This window comes from Anneissia japonica, unplaced genomic scaffold, assembly GCF_011630105.1.
Source record: "Anneissia japonica isolate Jap-2015-1 unplaced genomic scaffold, ASM1163010v1 scaffold287910_len238722_cov194, whole genome shotgun sequence".
NCBI lineage: Eukaryota > Metazoa > Echinodermata > Crinoidea > Comatulida > Comatulidae > Anneissia > Anneissia japonica.
Window position 1 is genome coordinate 100,347 of NW_022703989.1, and position 16,958 is coordinate 117,304.

Here is a 16,958-nt window from a genome sequence, read left to right on the forward strand (position 1 = left end):
GGGGGGGGGGGGGGGGAAAGTGGGGCCGATTAAGACAACACTGTCCTGGGGGGTCCGGGGGCATGCCCCCATGAAATTATTTTGTTCTAGACGCCCGAAAATAACATTTGAGGCGTTCTGAGCTATCATTTTTTCTTTTTCTTTCTTTTTTCTTTTTTTTTTTTACCTCCCAAAAGGGGGGGCTTTTTTTTTTTTTTTTTTTTTTTCAAGGGGGGGCCGGGGCCGGGCCGCCCCCCCCCCCTAAATCCGCCCCTGAAATCTGTTGGAAATTATCAGCTCCAGTGATTGCAGATTGATCCATGTTATCTGTAGGCCGACAGATGTAAAGATTTTTTCAAAAAAAAGAAAAGGAGGAAAAAATTATATTTAAAATTTAGGTCTGAGAGTGCCATTTCTGGCCATGTAGAGGTGCCATAAATCATATTTTTTTTTTTACCTCAGCCCCAACCATGGTGGGACTGAGATGGTATAGACAGTCCATCTGTGAAAAGTTTCTCCCTGCCTTTATTAACTTACTGTATACTTTGATAGATTCTTTTGTATAGAATCACATATTTTAAGATAATTTAATATCTTTTATATATTATAATGTAATCAATTTACTTTATTTTTAATAACTTAATTGAATAAATCGATGGCAGCCTAGCGATACTACATTAATACATAAAGTGTATTTTAACATCAAGCTTCATCTTTTCAGATTGATTGGTTTAAATTAGCTCAAAATGAACTTTTAAACGAGAACAGTGATTTTGACTACCGCAAATTTAAATGTTTCCTTTGGATTTTCCTTTGAAAAATTCTAAAAAATACCTTGATATGTCAAAAGAAATAATCCAAAATTTCAGCACCAATTTCCAAGCAGTTTTTAAGTTTAGGTACCACGCCCCTTTTCCTTTTTTTTTTATATCTCCTGGAATAACGAAGATATAAAATTGCAACATATAGTGAAATTTGCCCCTCATTCAAAAAATACTATTCAAATTTGGGTAGCATATTTCATTAGAATGTTATATGCAAATGCACAGGTTTGTAACAAGTTTTAGTATTATATATTTTACAATGTTAAATGCGGTATTATTTATGAATAATTATTATTCACAACCGGAAAAACAAATTTCATAATTGTACAACAGGCCTCAAGAGACCTAAAATGTGTCAGGCTCGCACTGCCAGGCGTATTTCACAGATACTACAAATTGGTGCCAGTATTGCCAACAATTACTTAATTTGGATTAATTTGTATCAAAACTTTGACAAGTCTTTTGAGAATAATTTTATTCAATTCTCTTACAGTACAGTATTTATTTGAATAAACCACAATTTGAATAAATACCTCCCTTGAATAAACTTACCCTCTAGAGCCTCATTTGAAATAAACAATTCCCTCAAATAAATGCAGAGAGGCATTCATTTTAACTTGAGTAAATGCCCCAAAAAGCAAAATACAAAGTTTTTACCTATTATTTTTATGGACCACAATACATTTTGCTTTGTAATTGAATTTCTATAATTTATATACTATAACTGTATGGTTTTATATATCCTTGTGAAAACCCATTTAAGAATGAATTATGTTTTCTCAATTTCCAAAATAAAGGCACCATTTATTTTATGGTACTACTCTATAATAAACATTATCATCTTATATTTCCACATTCTATCATGTGAAACCATCCATATACTAAAAAATTTAAGAGTTTTATTTATTTTTATGTTTAGAAATATTATATGTATTTTAATTTAACAACTTTAAAAACCACTGGCGCTTTGCTTTGTTCACCTGTGTGTGTACACTGTGGACAATAAAAGAAACTTAAATCTTTCCAAATGTAAAGTCATGATTATGACTAACAAAAAGCAATCTATTCATTACGGATATAACATTTATAGTACCATACTTGAAAGTGTTGTTAATTTCTTTGCTGGGATCTGCAGATGACCAAGGATTTTATCTCTGAGCAGTAACCCAGGATAAATAATAAAAGAATTAAATTTTATTCCTCAAATTGATGCTGCTGTTAGTAAAGCAAATAGAGTGCTAGGTATGATACGACATAGCTGTTGGCGTTTTGAAAATTCGTCTACTGTATTTTAATTAATTTGTAAGTTTCTCTTGTTCGTCCCCATCTTGAGTACTGTAGTGTTGTATCTAATTGTCCAGTCATTTTGTTTGTTATTCTACTTTGTTGTTGTCCCCCTTGTCTATTTCTCTTCCTTCCCTTGATTCTCGTCGTTCATTGTTTGATCTTTTTCTGTAAAAATGTATAAATTCCCATTGTGATTATGATTTAATGTCTCTGTTCTCTTTTCATGTCAAAGTTGTTTGTTGCCGTACTCGTCATTCTAAATGTAATCTTTTATATGTCCCGTATTGTAGAGTCCATGTCATCAAAAATGGTTTGTTTCTCGTGTAAGTCGTTTGTTTAATCGTTTTGTTGAAAAAAGATAATTTGATTGACTTTTTCTTTGATAATTATAAATGTTTTTGTAGTAAAAATTAATTGTTAAGATTGTTTGAAGTTTATATTCTCATTTATATTTTAGCTTCTTGATCCATTCTGTAAGTGGTGGGTTTCCCGACGTTGGATGTGATTGTAAATAAACAATAAATAAACAAAACTTCCTTGTCTCTTTTATGCTTTCCTCATCTCAATTATTTTGTATTATGTATGTGTATAGTATGTGCGAAGACATTGTTGGCATCCTTGTGTAGGCCTACTGTATTTGTCCCTTGTGGGCCAGAAGGAAAGCACGGAAATGAGTTAGCGACTTGATTGGAGCAGAGAATTAACAAAATGACGGATATTCATGTGATATATTGCAGACTTACTTTACAATCAACCAACTTGTGATCTTGAAATTAAGTAAAGAACTCTTCATAAACATTCTTTCAAAAACAGTATGAATATAAATATTAATTATATAATTGAACATTCATACTATAAAGTACTAGTATTTTAACTAAACAGATATTCATCCAATCCATTTTAGGTCAAAAGTTTGGATCAATTGTAAGATGAGTCATTTCTTAAATAATCAACATAAAAGAAGAAAACACATTTAATAAAATACAGTAAATATCATTTTTACGGCATTCAAATATCATCAAAAAATGCCTGAAGTGCTAAAAAAAAAAGCTGAATATGTTATCCCAATTTACTTAAAAGCATGTAGAGTAACGTTTCTGAGGCTTGCAAGGATTGAGGAATGTGGCTAATCAGAAGGGTGAATAGTTATTGAAACATTAAGCAACCAATAACGGTGCACACACTAAGTGGGTAAAAATACTAAAAATATGACCATTAATTTTTCATCGGAAGGGAATTTAGTTCTGCACTCAATTTCCAAATTCTTCCCAGTCGGAAACCAGCTACTGTAATGCCCCTGCCAACACTCTTTTTTATGTCTTTGTTATCCTAATAACCAATTAGAATGTATAACAAATAATGAGATACACATTATCTTTGTTAATGAAATTGCAGCTGAATCATAATTGTGGAAAGGGTCATTTTGACATATACCGTACTGTCTCTAATAAACACCCCAGGGGCGTTGCATTTTTTCAAAGGGGGGGGGACGTTTACTAGAGGTGAATTGTAAAATCAAAAATTACCTAAACAAGCTGCTTTAAACGGTCAATGTTCTTTATTTGTAGAGGAACAAGTTAATGTGCAGGGTATCTCCAGGCCTGCTGCTATTTTGCTGTTCCTTCGTTTGTTGCTGGATATTTGAACATCAATAATTCCTTGTGTTTCAAAAAGAAATAAAATATCTTCGAGTTCTCTTGGGGTAAATGTCTGATGATGCAGCGCGGTGCTTCTCCTTTCACAACAGCAATCGCGTGCTTGTCAAAAACATTGTCGGCCTCATGAACTAGGCCTAGCACCGCACCACCGCACGCAAAACTATCTGCCCTCAACTTGAAGAAACATTCTCACTACGGTATGGACTTCATTGACCAGACACCTTGAATCAAATTAGCGTCAAACACGCGACACATTAACAATACACGATTACCCGTCGTTTGCAGCTTACCCTGTTTTTACAAGGCTAACGAAATACCATGAGAGAAACACAAAATAGGCTTAGTGATCGTGAAGACAGTAAACATCAAACGTTTAGGGTAAGCTTTTTTGAGTAGTATTTATTTCATTTCATATCAAAGAAAGCAGCACACAGTACGGTATTACTCCTTGTTTGTCAACCTTTTTATGGACTGGATACCCATGTTAATTGATTGGGCACTCATTGCAAAATGAAAAAAACTCAGAGGGGGCGTTTATTAGAAGAGGGGTGAAAGCTCAACAAAAATGTGTTCTCCACAAAACCTTATAGTAGAATAAGAATCGGGTTCTGTTGTATATAGCTCAGTCAAACAGCCTCTGTGCACTAGGCTACCTGCCCAAAGTAGTACCTATTAATGGGATTTTAATGATCAACAATTCTTTTTTGTGCATTAATGAGTTTTCCAAACATGGTTAAATGATGTATCTGTACAATTTCCCTATTTTCATAATTGAGGCAAATTTTCACAGCAACTTTTGAAACTTATAGAACTGTGTGCTGAAAGCCACTACCTGAAATAGGTGGCGCTACATAGGAATATTAATATCAACTTAAACCTAATGCCTGCATTCACTAGGATAAGTAACGTAGTTTAGGCCTACTAATGTGTCATCTATTGTTTAGGCACATCACATTAAACAACTACTGGTAGATATAGTTCAATGTAACTAACAAATAAGATGATCAAATAAGACATTCAACAGCATTTTGCATTGGTCCCAATCTTAACTAGCTTTTGAAAGGCTTAAACAATGCGACCTGATATTAATTTGATATTTTAGTTTTCAATTTAGTACAGTAGTTCTCAATCTCTGCTCTCTACATTATTTATTCCTCAAGATATGCATCTCCCTCTACTATCGAAAATAATATTGGAATATTATATATAACGACCATCTTTTATCTAAACGTCCAGTGGCGTACAGTGAGCAGGGGTATTAACAAGAGAATATTAGGAAGCAGTGGAAGACAATGGGAAAATAAGGGGAAGCTACCTGGCCAAGAATTATGTGATATATGGAAGGGAAAACTTTGGGATGTCACTGCAAGCTTAGATTTACAGAGCTATGTTATATTATCACTATGAACAAAAAAAACCACAACCCAATTGTGCAAAAAATGAGAATAAAAAACCAAAAGATACAGCAATAAAGATCAGTAATATTAAAATAATGAGACAAGACTTAAACGGATGGCGAATCATGCAGTTTTAGGTAGTTGATGACAAAGCTTTGGAACAGCTACAGAGAAAGAATGATCTCTGCAACTTTGAGAAACTATTGAGAAGCACCAGATAACATAAACTTCTTATGGAGACAGTCTGCATTCCTCCAAATTGTCAAAACATGCACTAAAGTTAAAGTTGAACTAATAATTTAAAAAGTGAAATATATCCAAGTACCATAAATGCTCGAAATAAGCACCACAGCGCTTATTTATAACATTTTTAGAAGCTTCAGTGCGGCACTTATTCGAGAGAGGCAGTTTTATAAAAAGATTTTCGCATGGCACTTTCCATGTCCATTCAAATGTTGCCTACCTCACATATTCCTGTAGTTTGGTAGGATATCATAGGTCCTATTGAAGCAAGGGCAGACACATGTAAAAATCTGGGTTGGGCCCATGTGCATTGTGAAGCACCAAGCCCAGGAAGGAAGTGTGGTATACTGTAGTCAATTGACTACATGACCCCAGATCCGCAACTGTGTTGAAAATGGTGATGATGATTACAGAAATTTTTGGAAGAAGTGACTCTTACCTTGAGTTGAGACTTGGACGATGAGATTTCTGAAAACTGTGCCATCGGATACGTGTGCGCTTACCACTGTAAAGGTTATAACACATAAGAACATTAAAGAATCAATGTAGTTACCATTTGCTGCATAAGGGATATCATTCAAGTTTTGGCAATTTGCAAGGATTGACCAATTTTGTATTGATTTTAATTGTGCCTTGTATAACTTGGCAGAAGGAGCAGTATAAATTCTTCTACTATTAATATTATTAAATAAAAAAAAAATTGCATCTAACTTCAAATGATCTACAATAAAAGTATTAAATCCAAATCACAGTATTAGAAGCATACAGTTACAATAGAAAATGGTCATCTTAAACTTGTAGACCATTTTTTGTAGAGTTCTTAAATAAATGAATTACATTATAACCTACAGACAGAACAGACAAAACAATGTCTATAGAAATCAGTTACAACATGGGTAGGGCGTCCTTTAAACTAAAGTCAGGCTCCAGAGGAAAAAACTTTTTTGATATGAAGTAGAACTGATTTTTCTAAGACAGAAAAAAGTAGTTTGATCAAAAACTGAGCAACGGTGAATGAGATACAGATTTTTGAATATTTTCTGGGGGAAAAGGTGTAAAAATGGGTTACGCCCATTTTCCCCCCAGTTTTTAAATATTCACAAATCTCGTTCACCATTCCCCAGTTTTTCGTCAAACAACTTTTTTCTGACTTAGAAAAATCAGTTCTATAACACATCAAATTTTGTTTTGCCTCCGGAATCTGATTTTAAAGACTACCTGCATTGCAAACTTGACTGTTGCCACTCAACATATATCGTTTAAAATCATATTTTTTTCATGTTATTGTTATGTAATTGTATTTCTTGCAGGTTGCAGATGACAAAATAGGACTGAAAACAAAATAGGCCATTAAAAATACAGTATCTGAGTTGGAGGAACACTGGCTCACAGTGAAACTAATGTCAGCATGACCTAGTAACAGAAGCAGGTCAAGTGAAGTGCTGCATAAAAATGGACATAATTGGTGACCTTATATTTCCATGGTGACCTTATACCAGGAGTCAATATGGCTTTCACTGTTGCATTGATTACTCAGTCTACAGTAGAAAGGGGAAATGTTGTTTCAAAACAACCAATGATAATATGCAAAAATGGCAAAGGAAATAAATAAATGTTTTAATTTAAAGTAATACTCATTGTTATTCATTTTAGGCTCAGAAATTAAAATAAAACTTGATAATCCTACAGCGAGCATACAAATCACAGCAGGTTCTCTGACAGTGCCTGCAGATATACTGTAGGATTAAAATGCCCCAGAAAACGTTGGTGGCAATGGAATAATAAGCAAACCATTCTGACAACGTTTGGAACTTGGGAACATTTTACAAATGATTTAGAGCAGTAAACTGGCTTACAATCAAACATCTGTCGCTGTGTTTGTTTAAAAAAAAATAAAGGTCGTATGAATAAGGTCGCTGATTGCATGAATTGAATAAGGGGGCACAGAGAAAATCTCAGCATCAATTGTGGAATGAGGAAGCTGTGGTTTGACATTCTTCAGAAGTCATGTTTCATTCAGTCAACCTTTGATGATACATAGGCGATTCTTTTTAATGCCATTTTAATTTAAAAAGAAAATTGAGATCAAAGAAACAATACAATCAAACAGGAGTTTGAATGTCAAATACTGTATAATAAATATAACATTGAGTCTGGATAGGGAAATAGCATGATATTAAAATTGGATTATCATAACAGATTTCATGCAGAGGGTTAATAATTAATATTTCAATAGTATATATTATCATTATTTGATGTGGGTCTAATAAAAATTAAGAATATGTACTAAAATTAATCAAAATGGGACTAAAGTGTTGAGTATTTCAGTGAATATTTTTATTGTTGACATAGATAATGTAGATGGTGGAAAATGGAATCACAAATAATTGTTATATTAAAAATGAGTTCAATTACCATTAAACCTAAATTATTAAGTACAGTGGATTCCTGCTTGCCTATGCTGAATATTAATTTGTTTAACTTTCAAACCTTGTGTACAGTAATGTGTACTGTGATTTGTATTTTTTATATTTTTTTTGGTTCACATGGAAGTCTTGCTGCCAAAAGTAGTACAGGAGTAGCAGGCAACCCCACCAGGTACCCATTTATACTCCTAGGTGGACAGAAGCAATAGAGATAAATGCCTTGCTCAAGGGCACAAGTTAATTGCACAGTAAGGGATTGAAATCTCGAACAGAAACCAGAACCCTGCGGGTGCGTACGTTCCTTTGTACGTAAAAAATCAATGTACATTTGTGAATTGCAATAACTTGATTGTATCTTTTTGAATAATGATTGTGTAAGGTAATACAGTATTTTCATTTTGAATTTTAAAAAATCAGAGGCGGATCCAGAAATTTATGAAAGGGGGAGGGGGTAAGGGGTTCTGCGAAGTGCAGGGATGTCGTTATGCAGGGGGCGGAGGTGGGCAGCGCCGCCCACTCTTGACGTCTTGCGCCCATCCTAAAGCTATTTTTAAGGGCTTCTTGCCAGCCTCATAAAAATTCTTCCCCCCCCCCCCTTAAAATCATGAAGAAACACAGGTTTTTGCTCCATAAACCGTATTTTCCGGTGAATAAGCCGCAAATTTAATACGCGATTTTCCCCTCGAAGTTTGGGGTGTGACCTATACACCAGTCGTTAACCTACTCCCAAAAAGTTCAGATTGCGAACCGCAGCGAAAATCAGGTGCCGTCTGTCTAGCTTGGGCCCATGCTCTTAGCCCAATTAATTAGCCTAGCCTTTGTTGAAGGGCTAGCATTTGTAATTACACTCACTATACAGTGCTGTACTGTGATTCCTACTACATTTTCTACGACAATCAAGGAATGGTTTGGGTTGTTTACATAATTATTTTCATAGTTACTTTCACTCAAACATTTTTGAAACACATTTAATTCGAAATCGCTTCGCTCAAAACAATAAATAACCTTCTTTTCGGTAGTGTGCTCCTAGAGGTCACGTGAGCAGCTTCATTTATGATGTCGCAACAAAACACATGTGGGCAGTTGAAACTTTCTGTTCGACGTCTGGTTCCCAGTGGCTTTTACCGTTATAGAAAGAATACTGATACCGCTATATTTCAGAATAAAAGCTTGTGAAATTAATTTATGCAAAAAAAACATGAGTTTTCTTGAAGTTGTAATAATTATTTTACTGGAAATTAATTGAAGAAAGGCATACGTTCGTCCGTCTATCACATGCTGTATGTGTGTATAGACGGTCAGTCCATCACATGCTGTAAATTTATGTGTCCATAATTTTAAGGTTCTCCCCCACCCGAGACTGTCCATCAGGTGCTGTATTTTCTAACCATTATTTTCCCAAACATCATTTGATGAAGCTATGCTGTAAATTTATGTGTCCTGGCCATAATTTTACGGTTCTCCACCACCCGGGACTATACATCAGATACATGCCTCCATCTCATGCTGTATATGTGTATAGACGGTCAGTTCATCACATGCTGTAAATTTATGTGTCCATAACTTTAAGGTTCTCCCCCACACGGGACTGTCCATCAGATGCTGTATTTTCTAACCATTATTTTCCCAAACATCATTTGATGAAGCTATGCTGTAAATTTGTGTGTCCAAAATTTTAAGGTTCTCCCCTACCCGGGACTGTCCATCAGATACTGTATTTTCTGACCATTATTTTCCCAAACATCATTTGATGAACTCCCGTCCCCCGCCAACCCTTAGGTTCGTCCGTCCATCACATGCTGCCCCCGCCAACCCTTAAGTTTGTCCGTAATATAATATGCTGCATATTTATGTGTCCAGAATTTTTAACCATCATATCTTGGAAAATAATTCCACAAATGTTGATTTTTATTGCTTGACGGTAGACTGGTGGTAGGCCAAGAAACCTACTTCGCGTAGGCCTAACGGTATAGTATATCAGATATGTATAGGCCTACACAAAGTCCAACGGTGTCGCCCAAAGAGAAGCCTACAGTACATTACGTATGTGTCTAGGCTAGGCCTAGGTACACCAGGTTAAAGTATACTAAAACACTAATAGAACACACAGAACACCTTCAAATAATAGCACAAGTAAGTGGCCGATATGCCACAACTATCTCAGTTTGCTCAATGTTTACCGACAGTCGCGAAAACAACATAAAGAATTTTTTAGGCAGCTCGCGACAGAAACAAAATGTCGGGAAAGTTTGACCCGACGCATGCGCAAATCAAATTTTCGACTAAAAAACGACTCAAAACTGGTGGTAGGGGGTATATGTTTTATCGCCTAATGCTTACATTTTTCATCTAACTGAAAAAACAACATTTCTTGCACAATTGCATGTCCACCAGCAACTATCGAGCACAATGTATACCTCTATGCACCGTCTCTGAGCCTATTTGTTTACAAATATGCTGACCTCTTTTGGTGTCACATCTCATACACACATTTTACATGTGAACCATTACATTAGTTCCATGTGACCTAAGGTCACAAAGGAATCAAAAAGGGTCATGTGACTATAAAATGTTTAATAATCATGTAGTTAATTTTTGTCTGCATTACTTTATCATTGCTTACCTTGCCTGTCTTGTTAGAGAGCTTCCAACTCCAGAGTCTCTTCGTTCTCGGAATTGTATGCCTTGTTCCTCTGGTTCTTTCAGCTCTTCTACAGAACCAGTAGTATCAAGACCACTACAAGATGAGGTGGCTTCAATTCCTGTGTCACCATCTGTCAATTTCTCTGTATGGTATGTGTTAGGTGATTGAAGAGGTGAATGGAGGGGAGAGGCTAAGGGTGAGGGAAAGGGAGAAGGGAAAGGCGACACTTCGGATTCATGTGACAAGGAGAGTTGAGATGACACTGAAGACATACTGCTGTCACCTGAATAAGTATAAGTAAACAATTTTTTTAAACTTCAACCCATCACATTCATAGGACTACTTACTGTATACAAACATGATCCATATTTTACTTCTCTTTTTCAAAATGTAGGTAATAAATTATTCAACAGGAGAGTCATGCCCTGCTATTCATACTGTATAAACTTTAATATACTGTATCAGGAAGATTATTCATTTATTATCAGTGAACTATTCTTTACAGGGAAAGATAGTAGCCATACCATACAGATTGGCAGATTTATTGTGGTATTTCATAATTTAAAAAAAAAGTTTGGAATTCTAAGTTAGGTTGAGGCACATGGTTGGCAATGTAGTTCACTTCACCCACGTGAACATAGCATTTGGACCATGACATGATTTACAGACTTACTCTATTACATGATAATTATTAATGTGTAAAACCTGACCCAGTCTTAATAAAACAAAAATCAACAAATTAAACTCACTTATCCCAAATGTTTCCTGCATTTCATTGATGCTTTCATTAATTCCATTGAGTAACATTTCAACTTCATCATAAGGATCTATATCATTTCCAGAATTTAACTGCTCCTCCGATAATTTAAATGTAGTGCTCTGTACCGGGAGACTACTACTTCGGTCCCGTTGAAGGGGCTCGTCATTCAAATCCTTACTACCGACCGACAAATTATTAATATCATCAAAAATGCGTTGTTTTTCTGTAAAGATCTCCTCATCAGATTCTGTTAAATAAGGCGAGAGATCTGACCAATCATCATCTAGATATGCAGGTGTACTTGCGCATCGAACTCTCTTTTGACCAAGATTCTGTAATTTATAAATCTCTGACTTGAGATCATTTTCAAAGCATTCCTCATAAATGTCAGAATAATCTAAACTAGCTTTATTATCATCTGGTACATTATCATAAAAACTACTGCTTCTGCCTCGCAAATGATAAAAAGATTCTTCCCATAACTCTTCATCACATTTGGATGAACTCTTTTTCTTCACTGGTCCATTTAAATGCCATGGGGATTTACTTCCATTTTCATTTATTCCACTTTCTCCAGAATCTTTATCTCCTGTTAGTGTCTCTTCACTATCAACAAAATTTTTATTTAAATTGCTTTCACAGTCTGTTTTCAAAGCATCCAGTTTACGGTGACTAACTGGAGAGCTGGGTTCTGAGAAGACTATACCAAACCTCTTTGAGCGATCTCTGCTGTCAAGAGAGCTCCCACATCGTCTCACTGTAGTAGATGTTTTTAACAGTGTCTTCTGTGCTGTCTCAACATCAACACATTTGTATATTTCAATTCGAGATTGAAATTCAGGTGAATCGACAGGACTAATAGGTGAACTGATGTTCAGTGTTTTTCCATGTTTTTTTCGCAGACTCCCACCTCGTTTAGATTTAAAACTGTCTAATCTTTTGAGAAAACTTTTTGCACTCTTCATTTTATCCTCCTGTTTTTGGGTATTGTTATTTATAACCTTCGTATTTTTGTTAACAGGCTTTATCTCAATGACGGTGTTTCGAGGTGTTCCATTTACTGGTGGCAAAGGTGGTGAAAGACTTAATGGGGACGTTGGACTAACTGGAAACTGAGGAAACAGTGGTGAATCTGGCAAGAAATTTGACGAGTATTCTTTGTGAGCTATGGCAGGACTTTCATGACTGCTTGCACTAGAATAGCCACCATTGTGATCATTGTCACTAGTTGCACTTTCTCGACTGCTATTCTCAATGTGTGTGCCTGTGTGTGAAAAGGTAGGGAAGCTTGCTTGTGAGGGGAAAATGCAAGAATCACTTGGTGACATACATATAGCGTCTTCTGCTAATTTGCGAGACCACCGCCGACTGCTTCGCTGGTACTGCCACTTATCGCTGATTGCACATTGGTCTTCTTCATCAGAATCATCACCCTATGAATAAAAACATAGCCATATCAATTATCAATTAGAAAAATAAAGCTTTAAATAATATTAAATTGTTAACATGTTTACAGTCTAGGCACTATTATTTTAGCAGGTAGGAGCAAGCACAGTTTTGGTCAATGCCTTTGAGCAACAGGTTGCCTGTGTCTCCAGTGCAAATTTGTATTCCATTCCTTTGCTCACTCACCTACGTCCATCAACTCACCTACAGTAAGCAGAGGTTTGAGATTGAAACAGAGCACAAATGGGTGCGTCCCTTCAGAGAATCTGAATTTTCATCTAAATATTAAGTTCAAAATTAAATTCTTGTCGATTATTATTGTTGATTACCTACTTTTTAGGAAATCCTCATGTACGATACAGTACTTTGTAAGCGTAAGTATGCATTAAATGATTGTTGTTAAATATTAAATTTTTATTTATGCAGTGGTTTTATTTACAAATTTTTTGTTTGATAAAATAAAATCCATCAAAATTATATTCTTTTTAAGAGCTTACTTACAGAATTAATCTTTATTTTTTGTGAGTATTAAAACAGTGCAATTATTGTGGGAAACTGTTTTAGGCACATGGCAATCTCAATAAAATAATTTAATTGGATAGGTATTGATTATTGTTAATATTTTCATTAGTATCATTATTAAAACATTTTGAAGTACGTTACTGCATTTTTTGTAATTTTTTTTCATTTTATTGGAGACAATCAATTTTATTTTGAATCAGGCTCAAATCCAGCCAATACAACTAAAAACAGATTCACTATAAAGTCGCACACATAAGCTTAGTTTCTAAAGCATCATTCCCAGTGGTAGGTGATTATTCCATCCTAAGGTGAGTTTTGTATTTGCTGTAAAAATAAAATATCAATCACTTGCAATCATCAAAGTTATTGTACTTCCTGGTGTACCATATCAGTACAAGGCATTGGTTGATTGTATTGGTTAATTGGAGCTTGACAGGGTACATTTTGATAGATCCCTGCTCAGGGACGAGGGCGTATCCCCATACTGAGGTTGGGGTGGTGGCTTGGATTTTTTTTTTAGTTACATCTGCTCACTTGTTCTGCGCATAGAGACTATCGTATTTTGCGAAATATAAATGAATAACCTTTAACCTCTAACATTTTCAATGTATCTGGGTGCCAGGCCTCGAAAGTAATTTTTTAGGCCTCTGCCCATGAAAGTCATCTCGATAAAATGCCTGCAGCACCAAATTTTATCTGTACACTATACTGTATAGCCCAATAGCTTATTTCTTTAATTTTTTCCCCCCAAAATGCCTTCGGAACATTCATGTTGCCTTCGACCACCAGTTGTGTGGTCATGTGCTTTTTCCAGCCCTGCTAGACTACCTAACCACAAATCAATCATATGTACAGGTAGGCCGACAAAGTAATACAGTATACAGATGTAGCCTACATCTACATGGAGGAGTGAATCCAAATTTGTATGATCTGAAACAGTAGGTTATCTACTGTACATTAAATAGACAAAAGCACAAGTTGCTTACACTTTACAGAGTCAAATTTACTTTACCTTCATTAAAATAAATATAAAGTAAACAGGACTTTGTGAGGGCCAAGGTTCCTATGCTTCAATCAAAAATCAATTAACATTCTGAAGTAAAGTATTGTACTGTATATAAAAAGCCTTCCCTATGTATGCTGACCCAAAGGTCATAAGATCATTAGTTCCAACTTAATCATTTGTGTGAATGGATGTGCTGGATAATTGTCAGTTATCATCTTATTTTAAGGCTGGATATTTAATGCGAGGCTTGAAAATAATAAGTTGGATCATGGAGAAAAAAAAAATACAAAAATTTGTATACCACCATGGTTGGACTTACTTTTGTTAATATTAAAAGCTGATTAATGCAGTAAGACCATGCCAGTCTTGTACTAATTAGAAAAGCAGGGTTGTACATGTTAATGATTCTAAGGAAGCATTGTCTTCATGTTTAAATTCAACTTTGGACAAAAGTTTAGACCATCCTACAGTACTTTGGAAAGTATGGTAGGTAACAAGGGCGGGTTGAAGATGTTCCTGTCAGAGATGCAAAGCATCAATCGAGGACCCAGTTTGAGGGTCGTTTTCCCATTTATCCCCCATCTGCCACTTAATAATTAAGTATAAACAGTGTTTCATTCTGTTGCTATTTTTAATGTTGAATAAAATATATCTGTTTACATATAGCTGATTGGGTCTAGCTCTAAACTTTCTAAACAATCTTTCTTCAACTGAATGATAGCACATGTTTATTAAATTCAGGTCAGGTCTCAGGGTTAATCAATAGTGATACACAAAATAGTTATTGATAAAATTAAGAAACCTGGTTTTAACCATGGGCCTCCATGTTTTAACAATTGATTAAAAACTGTCTGGATTGTAGTTGCTGTCTGGATTTGTAGTAGATAAAGAAAATGTCTGTTTAAATGTACACAACAATAAATAAATAATTAAATGTGATAACTACTTTGATATTATAGCTTGATCTTAACCTAGTACCTTGAACTAGTACATTAATGGTCATGATAATTAATTCATGAGTATTAGCCAATAAGGGGATGATAGTTTGCATTCTCAAGGTAGAATGCAAACTATAGAATGTGTCAAGGCTGCTATTGTAGTGATAATTACAACATGGGACAAGTGAGCAAGTATTATAACAGTGGGTACAAAATACAATACAATACAATTACAATGGGAAATTTAAATTCAGCTTATGAGTGTTCAATATTATTGAACATGGTAAGATGCTAACATATATAATAACACTAGAATAATAATTCAATAATAAAGTTTTATGATTAGATTTACTTAATGAAAATTTTTTTAAATTTACATTAATTTACTTTTTAAGTGTTTAGGAAATGCTCAATGCGCCTTTGAGAATAAAAAGGATGTGTTTCAGGAACAGGACTTAATGTGGAATCAGTTTGCTTTGTAGAAACATCTGTTATATCCATATGTGCATATTTAAGTTGATGAATGTATAAACAATGCCTGAGTGAATTCCTATATTGAGTGTAAATACATTTGATAGGGCTGTCATGCGCAAAGTTATGTACTGTATACAGTACTGCATCACACCAGACCAAAAATGATTACATATCTATGTATAGAACTCATTCCAATTCAATCTGTTTATTGTTGCAAAAGCCTTTTAAGGCAATTATCCATCACAACAGAAATATAAAGGACAATACATAAAAGACCTATTTGCCTATTAAAGGAACTATGTAGGTTCAAATTTAATTATTTTTGTATATTCAATGGTATTACATCAAGTGGTAAAGAGGTTTGCAAGGGTTTGCAGGTTTTTTCATTAAAAAAAAACACAATTTCCCCAAAAATGGATTAATGTATAAATAACTACATAATTTTTTTTTTTCACGCTGTGGCTAGGGATACGGTATCATATCTTATCTTCCGTTTGGTAAAGGGTAAATTGCATCGTCCAATAAAATGCCTCCAACTGTGTGATGTCATTGTTCATAAAGACTTGTGAAATCGCTTGCTGAATGCAGAGTGCAAGTTGGTGAAGCAACATTCAGTACTGTTATACAGCATTCTAAATGAAAGATTACTGTAGGAGGAATAGTAGACTGTCACGGCAAACAATATCTGGTTGCTTTAATATGGAGAGCTAATATATTGATTGGAGAACTAATATATTAATTGCATTAATTAATTAATTGTTGTTTTTGTAAACATGTATTATTCTTTAGTTTAGTTTCTCTTTAAATCTTTCGTTTTTTCTTGTCTTGCTTGTTTTGCCTTCATGCAAATGGTTAATTTTTGAGTCACTCATTATTAAGTGAAATATATTATATTATTAAAGGATCTTAAAATCATTCATTTTGATTGTCCGAAATATATCATTTTTAATTCCTCCCCAAAAACCCCATAAATAATTTATCTTAATAAGCAACTTTTCCTAGAGACATAGTGCCACTTTCGACATTTGTTTGTCTTTCATATATAATTTTAATGTATTCTATTTGTTGCTTTTGTTTGATATACAGACTTGTGATTTTTATTGGCCTGTTTGAATCTTTATCAATAATGTTAGTTAATTCTCTGTTTTGTTTAGCATTAAGTAAACATAATATTTTTAAATGGTGTTTCGTTATATGCCTATTTTTAAGTTTACTTCATTGCCTCTAAAAAATTTTAATTTGGATGCATCACTATTTTTGTTGTGTGTGCCACCGACCTTAAGGTGTTCTAATAAGTTGATTGATTGATCTATCTTGAATATGAATTAATCCTATTACATTGTCTTAATATGTC

General features: G+C 34.5%; 1 protein-coding gene across 5 annotated transcripts in view; it reads right to left on the reverse strand.

Moving 5' to 3' along the window:
* Window positions 1–16,958, reverse strand: part of LOC117104551 (rho GTPase-activating protein 7-like) — a 56,944-nt gene that overhangs the window by 21,685 nt on the left and 18,301 nt on the right. For all 5 annotated transcript variants that reach the window (XM_033245407.1, XM_033245410.1, XM_033245409.1 and 2 more), the window contains 3 exons: window positions 11,208–12,651; window positions 10,438–10,741; window positions 5,828–5,893 (listed from right to left, as the gene is read on the reverse strand). In XM_033245407.1, coding sequence (XP_033101298.1) covers window positions 5,828–5,893; window positions 10,438–10,741; window positions 11,208–12,651 — 1,814 coding nt within the window. The remainder of the gene's footprint in view (window positions 1–5,827; window positions 5,894–10,437; window positions 10,742–11,207; window positions 12,652–16,958) is intronic.